General features: G+C 49.1%; 1 protein-coding gene across 5 annotated transcripts in view; it reads left to right on the top strand.

The window, feature by feature from the left end:
- The window catches only part of NFATC2 (nuclear factor of activated T cells 2), a 162,008-nt gene that overhangs the window by 41,793 nt on the left and 107,931 nt on the right, over positions 1-12,284 (top strand). For all 5 annotated transcript variants that reach the window (XM_086702497.1, XM_086702496.1, XM_086702493.1 and 2 more), the window contains one exon: positions 3,294-3,465. In XM_086702497.1, the coding sequence (XP_086558623.1) occupies positions 3,294-3,465 (172 nt within the window). The remainder of the gene's footprint in view (positions 1-3,293; positions 3,466-12,284) is intronic.

The following is a 12,284-nucleotide window of genomic DNA, read 5'->3' as shown; positions in this document are numbered from 1 at the left end:
TTCTTCCCGAGCGGTTCTGAGAACACCGGTGCCATCACAGGTCGATGGGTGTTCCTTAGAAAAGGAGATTCAGGGGCGCCTGGGTGGCGCAGTCGGTTAAGCGTCCGACTTCAGCCAGGTCACGATCTCGCGGCCCGTGAGTTCGAGCCCCGCGTCGGGCTCTGGGCCGATGGCTCAGAGCCTGGAGCCTGTTTCCGATTCTGTGTCTCCCTCTCTCTCTGCCCCTCCCCCGTTCATGCTCCGTCTCTCTCTGTCCCAAAAAAATAAATAAATAAATGTTGAAAACAAAAAAAAAAAAAAAAAAAAAAAAAAAGAAAAGGAGATTCTGAGTTTAACAGAGTTAAACAGATATCTTTATGCAGGGGCCACTCCCAGCTGTGGACAGAACGCGCAGTAATCTCAAAGGCCGTTTGGCCACGGGGCTCTTAGTTCTGTGACCAAAGTCGTATGGAGCCACCATAGGAAATGCTGATCAAGGCCAGCGCCTGCTGCAGGTTGAGAAGCCTGGGCTTGGTGAGGCGGGCGGACGTGGCCACGGTCACCCAGCTAGTCAGTGACAGAGTTGGAAACTTAGAATCTCAAATTCTTGACTCCTTATTCTTTCTGCTACAGACCAGTCTGTGAAACGTGGTTTACTTAATGATTGAGATTGGGGAGGAACATGAATATAAAATATGATTGTGCTGCATTTGTCTGAGACTTTATAAAGACTTTATCGTTTGTCCTTCCTTCTCTACTCTTGGTCCAAACGATACTGACCACTTTAGTCCCTAGGAGGGCCAATTTGTGCCAGCTGATGAGATGTTTGTGACAGTTTTCTGTAAGATCGAGAAGATAGGACGTCCAGGGAAGTCTCATGATAACATTTGTCTCCGGGTGTGTGGGGCTGAGGGCTGGAGTTCAAATGCAGAATTTCACATTGGCTCTGATGGTCTAATTCTTAAGATTGTATTGTAGTCGTCAAAGACTTGTTCCGGAACCAAACAAAATTTGAAGTTGATACTCAGAGATAGCCCACTGGGTCTTCTCCTCCCTGAATATTTTTGATACTTCAAAAGATATTAGAACAGGGGTAAAGTGATATTTTTATGAGCCTTATTTTGCAAATTAAAAAAAATTAACTCGCATGATGAGAGTGTGAGTGTGTAAGACACATGGCCCCTTGGCTGCAGGCAGAAGCTAGAAGGCATGTTGGGACCGAAACTGAGGTGGACGCTCTAAGACTTCAGGGCAAGGGGGGGGGCTTCAGGAGGTGATCTAGTTGCAAAGAAGAGATGGAGATTTGCTTGCATTGTGACGACATAATTTGAAGTTGGACTGCATGTTCGAGTTGGACTTCAGCACTGATGGGGTTTATGGGGTCCCACTGCATTGCCCTTGGTACTGCTATGATGGAGAAGGAATGGAATTGGTTTCATTGCAAGTGCTTCCCTAAGTCCAGTTGATAAGGGTAGCTTTTTTTTTTTTTTAATTTTTTTTTTCAACGTTTATTTATTTTTGGGACAGAGAGAGACAGAGCATGAACGGGGGAGGGGCAGAGAGAGAGGGAGACACAGAATCGGAAACAGGCTCCGGGCTCTGAGCCATCAGCCCAGAGCCTGATGCGGGGCTCGAACTCCCGGACCACGAGATCGCGAGATCCTGCGAGATCGCGAGATCCCGCGAGATCGCGAGATCGGGACCTGAGCTGAAGTCGGACGCTTAACCGACTGCGCCACCCAGGCGCCCCTATAAGGGTAGCTTTTAGAAGCTCCAGGCTTAGTGGAAAAGAATATCCAGATTGGATTAACGATTGGTGCCACATGTACAAAATCAGGACATAGTGACACAAATCCATGCGTTTCCAACTTTGGAGCTACTTTGAATATATGGGGCTTCTTTGGAATAAGACTGCTCACTCATTCATTCATTTAGCCATCCAGCCATCTACCCACCCACCCACTGACTACTGACCGAGAACCAATCAAATATCGAGTATTGTTCCAGAGCCATTCTATAAGTGAGATATTTTCTTGGCCCTATTTTAAATAAATCAGTAAGATAAGAAGTAGCATATCTCTAGTAGCATGGAGACGTGCATGGAGCACTGGACTGAGAGTCAAGAGACATAAGTTGGAGCCTTGTAATCTTGGGAAAATATCTGTGTTCCCTAAGACTCTGAAGGAATGGTCTAGGTAGATCATTAAGACCTCAGCCAACTCTTTAATTACATGATTCTAACCACGTGTCAAGTACCTGTTGGGTGTGCTGGGTAGGGTTAAGATTCTCTAAGAAAATGAAACTTAATGGCTGTCATTACAACTTCAGATGTAAAGGCCTATATATCTAATACTATAACCACAAGTAAATTAGAGTATAGGAGATAACTTTGAAATATGGAGTGTATATACAGGGAAACATGATTATAGCCTGATATTTATTGAGTAGTTATTGTGCTAAGCTCTTCATGTGATCTCCGTAGCTCCATTTCACAATGGAGGAAACTTAAGGCCCAGGGAAACTTAATAGAGGCATCTGCTCAAAGTAGCTAGAGGTGGAGCTTGGACTTAAACACGGGTGGGTAACTCCAGTCATGTTCTTGACTTCTCCTCTTCCTTTAAATTTAGGGGTCCGGTGGTTTGACTCATCCATACCAAAATCAGACACTTCTCTATGGTTAGATGTTCTTTACTGGTCCTGAGAGCCAATGGCTGTGACTAGAAATGGTCTCTCCTTAAAAGCAGCTTTTAATCGAGAGCATCAGACTTGGAAATAAGAACTGAAACAACTCTCAGGTGCCATCTGGTCCATTTGATATGTTATTATAAGACACTGGAGATAAAAGAGGTGAGGTTACTTGCCTAAGGTCACATTGCACATCTGTGACACACGTGGGCTGCTGATTTCCACTTCAGGTAATTTCTCCCACACTTACTCCTTTGGAAAGGGAGAACATTCTGGGTAAGGGGTGATTTTTAGAGGAAGGAGATGGTACTCCTCAAAATTCCCAGAGGACAAGGAGTGGTAACATTTAGAAATATGCTAGAACTCACATGTAATGGAATTAGCTTCACAAACTGAGATGTCAGTCACACTGTTTTCATCAAAGGTGGAAGAGAAAACAAAGACAAAGATCTCTCACTTGAGTAGAATCCTACCTATTCTGTCTGAGAAATATGTGCTTTCCAACAGCCAGTACTTTACTCCTGTACCCTCTGACATGATTTTTCAGAAAAGGGACCATTTACGTTTATTGTACAGGTCGACTGGTTCTGATTTCTTGTACACACGACTGATTCTGTTTCCTCCTTCAGTATTCCAGTGACCGCATCCCTCCCTCCGCTTGAGTGGCCACTCTCCCACCAGTCGGGGTCCTATGAGCTGCGGATTGAGGTGCAGCCCAAGCCACATCACCGGGCCCACTATGAGACAGAAGGCAGCCGAGGGGCTGTCAAAGCTCCGACTGGTGGCCACCCTGTCGTTCAGGTATGGACTTGAATTCTTTTCCTTTTTGTGTCCTTCATTTCTATTAAGTGATCGATTTTTGCTCAGCCACTGCCTATTATTTGTTGGGTTGTGGTATGTGTCTCGGCCTCCTACTCGTCTAACAGATGGGAAATTTGAGATGGAATTAGTAGGATCAGAAACTAGTCCAGCTACTCAGAGACCAGAGAAGAAAGTCTTCCTGAGCTGGATAAGGATAGAAATGATATTCTTAAGTTATTTCTTCTCTTCTCTTTCTGATTGAAAAATTGCTAGAGTTTTGCAGGGGTTTGTGTGTTGACAGAAGGTTTCAGAAGCCATTATTTTGTGTTTAAATTTCAGAGGAGAGTCCACTGAGGAAAATCCATACACTCTTGTGAAGTATAGAAAAACAGGGGAAAATTAAAATTAAACATAACAGAAATACTATTAGCATTTCGACCTATTTCTTGTTGCCTTTTTTTCTGTTCGCAAACATGGCGATGTCTATTCATATACATTTAAATGTTTGATATTATAGTAGCTGGTTTTCTGATTTTTAAAATATTATACCATGAGCGTTTCCTCTAGTTTTTTCTTCTTAATCATTATCTTTTGCGTCTGTGGCTTTTGATTTAACCTCAGTTTTTCTTTCAGTCAAAATAAGTAGAGAAGTGTGCGTTTTTCTGCAAAATAATTCAAGTTGAAATTATCTTTCTTAGTTGTGTAATCTGTTCAACCAGGGAGTGCTGATTGGTGCCCACCAACCAACTCGATTAAGCAGAACCTTCAATACGTATAAATTTAACTTTTATTTTTATTTGCCTTAAGGTGGATGTATTCTATGATAAGAATCTGATGTAGTATTCATGAGAGCCTCTAGAGAGGTTGTGAAAACGGCGGATTCCTAAGCATCCTCTGAAACTACTCAATGAGACATTGCATAACATGAGTAGAGCTGAGATCAGCAAACAAACAAAAATCCAAAATCTCTGAAATCTCCATAGGCGCTTTGGGTGTATACACCTGGTTAAGGACTTTTGTGATAATAATAGGAACTTCCACGTCCTGGCAGTTGCTTTTTCTGGAGTTGCCATCACAGCTATTTTGCCATTTGTGTTTATTCATTGCTTCTTTTCCTTGACCGTGAGCCGCACCTTCCTTTCTCTTTGCATGTTTAGTAATTGTTGACTATATTCTAATATTGTGATGATAATATATTTACTGGACAGAGAGACTCTGGATTTTGTTATCTTCCTTCAAAGGCGACGCAGCAGCTGACTGGCCACTTTATACTTGTGTAGACTTGATTTCACATTTTGTTATGGCGGATCTGTGGCAAGTCCAAGGTGTTTGCCATGCTGTGTCAATAACCTTTTTGGGTGCTTGGTGGACGTGACTCCGCGCCGGTGGTGTGGGAGCTGTCCTCAGGCAGGGAGCTGGAGGGGACGGGGGCTCCTGTGTTTCCTTTCCCTCAGTGGCCACAGTCTTAGGCTGCCTGCTGTCCAATGCCTGAAAGTTGTTGACTTCTAGATGTTTGTCCCGATTTATAGTTGTTTACGGTGGGAGGGCTGGTCTGGTACCATTCACTCTGGCATGCATGAAAATTGTTTTCTGGGAAGGGAAGTCTTCGTATCATTATTGGTCTAGGCTTATCTATTCTAGGACGGGGCTTCCTGGCTCAGAGGGTGGTGTTACTCTGTGTGTTGGAGTCAAAGTGCGTCTGTGCTGTTTAGTAATGGCAGGGAAACTCACTCATGGCACATTAGAAGAGGGGGATTATATGAGGAGGCTACGACTGCAAAACCAGGCTAGGAGACTCAACTCAGAAAGAAGCCAGACTTGAGACCGGTCCCCAATTTACTTCTTTGTTCAGTCAACCCATTCGGCAGGTGGATTCATTCCCTCCGCAAGTATGTGTTGAGCACCGACTTTTTGCCATATACCGTGCTCGCTACGAAAATACGGTGAAGAATAAAAAAGAAGCTATGAGCTCTTTCTTCCTGGAGCTCACGGTCTAGGAGCCAGAGTCGTCGGCTACATCGTCACACACAAATGATAGAAGCACACACGGTGGCAAGTCGCACACAGGAAACGAGCGTGAGGCTCTGGGTGTGTAAAACGGAGGAGCCAGTGGAAACGAGGGAAAAACACATGCTAAGATTTCCCTCAGGCTGGGGCTGAGGAGGCGGGGGAGCGGCAGGTGCAGGTGCCTGGAGGCAGAAGGAAGTAGAGGGAATCACGTTAGAGGAGCAAAGGAGGCCAAATATAACTGGAGCATGAAGGACCAGAAGGAAGGGGAGGGAGGGAGGGAGGCAGGGGCCAGAGTGTGCAGGGCCTGGGGTAGCCAGCGGGGAGAGTTTGGCTTTATCCTGAGACGTGAAAAGCAGGAAGGAAGCGTGATCTGACTTGGGGCTTGGACGAGACCCGGCCGGATCGCCCTGTTGGAGGAGGAGCTGGGATCAGGAGAGAAGTTAGCAGGCTCTGTCCGGGGTCTCTGTCCTCCCAGGGCTGGATGGTATCTTCATGGCCCGATCGCTCAACAAACACTGGTTGAGCACTCCTGTGTACCGGGCACGGTTCTAGGCTCTGGGCTGGGGTGTGTACAAAACAGCGAGAAATTCTCAGCCTCGTGAGCTTAGGGTTGCGCAGAATGATCATAATAGTTACTGTGCAGCGTGCATTTACTGTGTATCAGACCCTGTTCCAATGCCGTGTGTGTTAATTTATTTAATCCTTAAAGGAGCCCTAAAAGCAGGTCGCAGTTAGGTCAAGGAGATGTCAAGGAACTTGTTCAAGGTCAGAGCTGTCGAATGGGCCTGGGATTTGGACCCACGGGCCTGGCTGTCTCTGTGTTACAACGTTCCTGATGTTTCACGTCTCTCTTCAGACCATCTTCCCCCGACTCCACACTCTTACCAGGCAGAGAAAGCCTGGAGGAAAAATGCCCACACCTCCTGCCTGTCAATTTTATGTGCTGTCCCCGCACCGCCTTTTTGGGGCCCAAATTGTGATTTCTCAGGGAGATTCTAATTGGCCTGGTTGGGAAGGCCCACTGGCCCAGTTGGCTTGGCCAGAGAGGTTGGACCACGTGCGGTGGGCTAAGCTCTGCTTACCCATTCGTTTAAGGCTGAGGCCATGGAACGTTCCAGAGAAGGGAACGGGCTGGATGTGCAATTCGAAAGACCTCTGCTGGGCTGTGTTGAAGTTCATGCCCCTCTTCTGACAGCCCCCAAGGAGCCATCCCTCTTCTCGCTCATAACTTTGAAAACCCAGTGCATGACTTCAAGGTTTGCGGCCACATTCTCTGAAGATAACCAAGTGGAGTCTTTTTTTTTTTAAATCATTTGAATAGATTGTGTTCTCTTCAAAATGCAATGTGCTGACCACTGATTTTTAGCGTAGTAAGTCGGTTTTTAAAAACCTTCTTTGAAAAATGGAGAGGGGACTTGGGACAAGTGCTCTTACCCTGTAGGTAGGAATGAAAACCCCTTTCGAAATTTGGAGGGTTGCCCTTTCGTTCCCAGAAGAGCAGCGTAGCCCTGTTTTGTACTTTGCTGGTTTCTCTCTTGATCTCTCTCTTATCTCTACATCTGTTTCTATTTCTGTACTGTACCACGGCTCCTTTCCCCCCTCCATGATTGGTCCCCACCCTTCTCTTTTTTATTTACTGCACCATAAAACTTCACTTTTTTTGCACGCCTAGTGGTTTTATGCTCCTCTTTATAAGAAAATAAAATGACTACAAGACCCCTTCACTTCTTTACATATAAAATTTAAAATCTGAAGCATATGTCACGTTTGGCGTTGTGTTTTTTTCTCCCCCCCTCTCGAATGTCACCTGGTCTTGGAAGGAAGTCTGTTCGAAACCTTAAATGCTTTCAGATCTCCTGACTCCTTCATTTGGCAGCTATTTTCTTGAGGACCTGCTGTGTGCCAGGCACTGCGCTAAGTGCTGGTAATATCACGATGGGCGGGATGAATACAGTTTCTGCCCCGATGGAGCTCTGGGGGCACTGGAGGTGCAAAGTAGGCCAGAATGGCTTGGCGTGACCGTTGCTGAGCTGTGAGTGGCTCAGGGAGGCAGATGAGGGCAATCTGGAATGGCACCTGGACTCTAGGGCAAGACATGCTGAGCGGTTGGGGAGCCCATCTGTTGGATTTACAACATAAATTCACGGCTTACAACTTCAACCAAAGCAGCCATGCCAAGAGAATACTTCTATCTGCTGTAGAAGGGAGTCTTGCTGAGGCTGTGACTTACCACCTGTGACCTAGAGCAGGTGACGGAGCCGGCGAAGTGAGGAATGATGCCCTTCTTCTCTCTGTTTCTTGGTCTCTCTGGGTAGTGGTGGGAGAGTGTTCCTGGCATAAGGTACAGTGTGTGCTAAAGGTCCTGAGGCAGGGAGGAACTTGGTGTGTCTGAGGGGCTAACGGAGGGCCAGTGCCACTTGAGTTTAGCTTGGGGGCTGATGGGTTGGCGGGGCCACACTGTGCAGGACTCATAAGCCAAGGTGCGGAGCTTGGGTTTTATTCCAGGGGAAGGGAGTAACGAATTTTAAGTATGGGAGGAAGGTGATGCTGATTTACTGTTTGTAGGATCCTTCCGGCTTCTTTCTCGGGTGTGGGTTAGAAGGGATAAGGAAGGGAGCAGGGGGATGAATTTGATGGCCTATGGTGGTACCAGGTGAAGACGGAGGTGCTGGGGACAAGGCAGCAGTGGGAGGGGCGGGGAGGGGAGGGACTCTACGGTGTCATCTTCAGGACTCCGTTCTGGCGTAGATGTGGGAGGTGAAGGGGCCCCTGGGTACAGGATGGTGTCCTATGTCATGTGGGAAGACTTGGGGGAGGAATCATTTTCTTAGGAGAAGATTATGAATTCAGTTCGGGGCGTAGGAAGTCAGGAGGGCTTGTGAGGTGTCTAGGTAAAGATGTCAACAGGCGGTTGGACTTGGGGGCCCAGAGCTCGGAAGCAAAGTGCTCGACTTGCTCACCCTCAGGCCTGCGGAACGGCACAGGGCCACACGTGCCACCACTAGGGGGCTTAGCGTGGAGCCACGTGCAAGGGTTTGTTTCCCACCCCCGGATAGGACCCTGCATCTCTCCAGAAGCAATGGACTTAAGGAGGGAAGCAAAGAAGAGATGGGAGAAACAGTGTCACCAACCGACAAGCTGGTGGGGGCCAGGCGACGAGAAGACATGGCTGAATTGGCCAATGGCCGATGCCAGGGACAGTAGGGAGTGGTGGGGAGTAGGGCACAGCAGAGCGTGCACCTCATCTCGAGGAGGCAGCCGCTAGTCAGCCCCCGCTGGGTGTACCATGTGGGAACGTGGGTCCAGCCTTGCCAGGGTTTATAGGTTCTTTTCGGGAGAAGCTCAGACTCTGAATTTTCATGTGAAGTTTCTGGTTGTTAGGTTTTGGCTGCAAAAATCAAACCTTGTGTGAGATTTGGCTCAGGGCAGATGTCCTCTGGGGCAAATGAGGCCCTGGGCTGCTTCAAGGTTTATCAAATGGACAGGGAGATAAGAGGGAGGCTATATTTGTACGATTTCTTTTTTTTTTTTTCTTTTTTCTTTTTTAATTTTTTTTTTAACATTTACTTATTTTTGAGACAGAGAGAGACAGAGCGTGAATGGGGGAGGGGCAGAGAGAGAGGGAGACACAGAATCGGAAGCAGGCTCCAGGCTCTGAGCCATCAGCCCAGAGCCCGACGCGGGGCTCGAACTCACGGACCGCGAGATCGTGACCTGAGCCGAAGTCGGACGCTCAACCGACTGAGCCACCCAGGCGCCCCTGTACGATTTCTAAGAATTGTCTGGTTAGGGAGGGGGTAGTGTTCGCAGCCAGGCTCACGTTGTTTCCTTTATAAAGCTTGCAACCCCTTTGAAATCGAACAAGCTTATGGCGCTTTCTGAGGAACCAGGGAATCTCAATTCTGTGGCCTGACTTTTGACCTGCAAGGGTCAGATGAGGAAGGGAACCACCTGACTCACCTTGAAAGAGCCCCGTGCCCACAGGCAGAATCCGGCTATCATTTCCTCGTGCTGTTTCAGGGCGGGACGCCGGGGTCCTTTGGTGGACACAACTTCCGTGCACAGGCTGCTGTGCAAAGTTGGGCCTTCCAGCATTTACACAGCTCTGCAGCTTGTGGGATCTAATCACACCCCGGTCGATAGTGGCCTGTGTAATGCCATTGCCGTGGAATCCTGTCCCGGCCTGCTTCCGGACCCTTTCGCCATATTCCCTCATGGAAGAGGACACTTTGTCGTATTCCTTGTCCATCCTCGTGCTGGGGCTTTCAAAACACGCTATTCTTCCCACTCTCTGGGACTTGGTTTTCAGCTGAAAGAATGGCTGGAAAGGCATCCTTTCAGTTAGAAAGTAAGCAAAATGAGAGTGTTTAACCTGGGCACACATCTCCAGAGACCATTCTTGCAAACAGATGTTCAGACATATGGGAAAAACATGGGTGGTTCCTTTAGGAGAAAGCCCTTACCGATGCAGAAACCCGATCTCTGTTTCACCAGGGGGAACCCCGACCAGCTTCGAGCTCCGCGGGGTGGGGAGCAGAGGCCAGGGGCGCACCTGTTCAGGGGAGCAGAGGCCAGGGGCGCACCTCCCCTCGCCTCCATCCGGAGGAGGCCAGCCAGGTCTCCAAGCTTTCATCTGTTGCGAGGCTGTGCTTTTCATCCTGTTGGATTTTAGCCTTTAGACTCTCCACGACTCACTTTGAATTATGTCTCAGAAGGGGCAGAGAGAAGCCAGGTGGAGTTTTCTCCTTACGGGGCAAAGCTGCCGTCGTCACAGCGAGCAGTCTCCTTTGGCAAGTGGCTGTGCACGTGGGCTTCTAGGCGGATAACCCAATTTTGTGCTTGGTGAGCCCCCCCCCAGTCCCCCCCCACTTTTAAGATAAGAAACAGGAAGCCGGTCTTACAGATGCTAATTTGTCTAGAAGCTACTGTGTTTGGTCCTCTGGAGGGTTCAGTCTGGCCTTCCTGGAGAGGGAAAGGAAAGCCAGGTGGCTCGAGCTTCTGAGACCCTAGAGGTTCCTTTACTCATTCATCCGTTTGTTTGAAATATTTACCAAGCACCTTCCATGCGCTAGGCACCGTTCCAGGCGCTGGGAATGTGGCTGTGAACAAAACAGACAGAAATTCCTGCCCCCGTGGAGCTGACGTTCTGGCTGCGGGGAGATAAACAATAAATCTACTAAGTAGGAAAGTTAAATAGTATGTTGGAAGGTGATAAGTACCATGGGAAAATGACCAGGCCAAGGGGAATTGGGGTATTGGGAGGGGTCAGATCGGCCTTCCTGAGAAGGTGGCATCCGAGCAAAGGAGGAGAGAAAGGAGGAAAAGGCAGGTGCGGGGGGCTGGGGGGTGAGGGCTCCCGGCTGAGGGGCCATCTGGGCCCAGCGTGCATGGGCTGGGGACGCAGAGGACTTTCATTCTGGGTGAGGTGGGAGCTGGGAGGGACGGGGTGTGACTTTGGTTTTCTGGGCATCTCTGTGGCTGCTGCGTGGGTAAGAACTGATGACGGGCCTGCGGAAGAAGCGGGAGGAGGGGATGGGTGCTGCTGCGGTCCAGGTGAGAAGGGAGTGTGGCTGGGCCAGGGTTCGGGGCGGAGGGCACCAGAGGCGGTTGGATTCTGGGTGTATCTTGAAAGCCGGGCTAACTGGTTTATTTGAGAGATTGGCTGTGGTCGGGAGGCATGGGTGTGGTTGTAGTCTTGGGAAAGGCCTGAGTCCCCAGGGCTGAGCCACCCTGCCCGTCCCCACGGAGACTTCGCCTCCCTTCAGAGGGAAGACGGCCTGACCCAGCCTTGTGAAGAGGGGGATGGGGCAGGGTGGGGACGCTGACGCCAACTTTTAGAGGGGCCACCCTTACCAGCTTCTCTGTGGCCCTGCTAGTCTCTCGACGGTAACACTGGCCATTAATTTAAAAACCCTGAAGAGCGCGGAGCAAACCCAGTGCGTCTGTGGAGCAGATGTGGCCTCCTGTGTGCGACCTCGAGTGGGCAGGGAGGCTTTGTGGAGGACCAGAGACCGGAGCTGGCCTCCAGGGCTGAGCCGGGCGGAGGGAGCGGGTGTCTAGGGCAGGGCGGTGTCCCGGTGTGGGTGCTGAGCAGGTGTGAGGCTGGATCATACCGGGCTCGCAGAGTCCACATCAGAAGGTAAACTGTCACAAGTCAGTGAGACCTGGCCCCCAGAGGTAGGGAGAAAACAGACAGCTTCCAGAATCTTGGAGACACAGTCGTTCCAAAGAGAGTGATTAAGTCAGAGGCTTGCCCTGTCTGGCAACCAGTGGGAACATAGAGAGCAAACTTGATTTGTCCCACAGACGACTTTTTGGGTCCCTCCTACAGGCCGGGCACTATGATGTAACAACAAAAGCTACACTTATAGAGCACTTACTGTGTACTTTCCTTAGAGTGACCTACTTAACCTTTGCAGTTACAACTCTCGTTTTACCGACAAGGGAACTGGGACACAGGTTAAACAACCTGCCTGATGTCACCCAGCTGGTGAGCGGCGGCATTGATCTGGACAGAGGAGGCCCGAAGCCGGAGCCTCCATTTAACGGCCTGCCTCTCGGAAGAAGAAAAAGCAGGTGGCTTAGAGCAAGGCAGTCCTAGCGTTCATTGGCTTTGGGACTCCGGGTAACTGGCTGGGTGGCATTTTCTTCCCTTGTAAAGGGGTGAAGACCTGTGTCTTTCGGACTGTTTGGCTGCGTCCTGAGTCGTTAGGATGCTCAACAGAAGCGTCCAGCGTGATCCTTGGCACAGAGCGGGCATTTGATCTGTTCTTTGGTTGAGTAACGTAGCGATTGGATCTGGGATCTTC

Source organism: Puma concolor, chromosome A3 (assembly GCF_028749965.1).
Source record: "Puma concolor isolate L17-30 chromosome A3, mPumCon1.1.hap2, whole genome shotgun sequence".
In the NCBI taxonomy this organism is placed as follows: domain Eukaryota; kingdom Metazoa; phylum Chordata; class Mammalia; order Carnivora; family Felidae; genus Puma; species Puma concolor.
The sequence above is the reverse complement of the archived record's forward strand: the minus strand, read 5'-3'. Positions and strand labels throughout refer to the sequence as shown.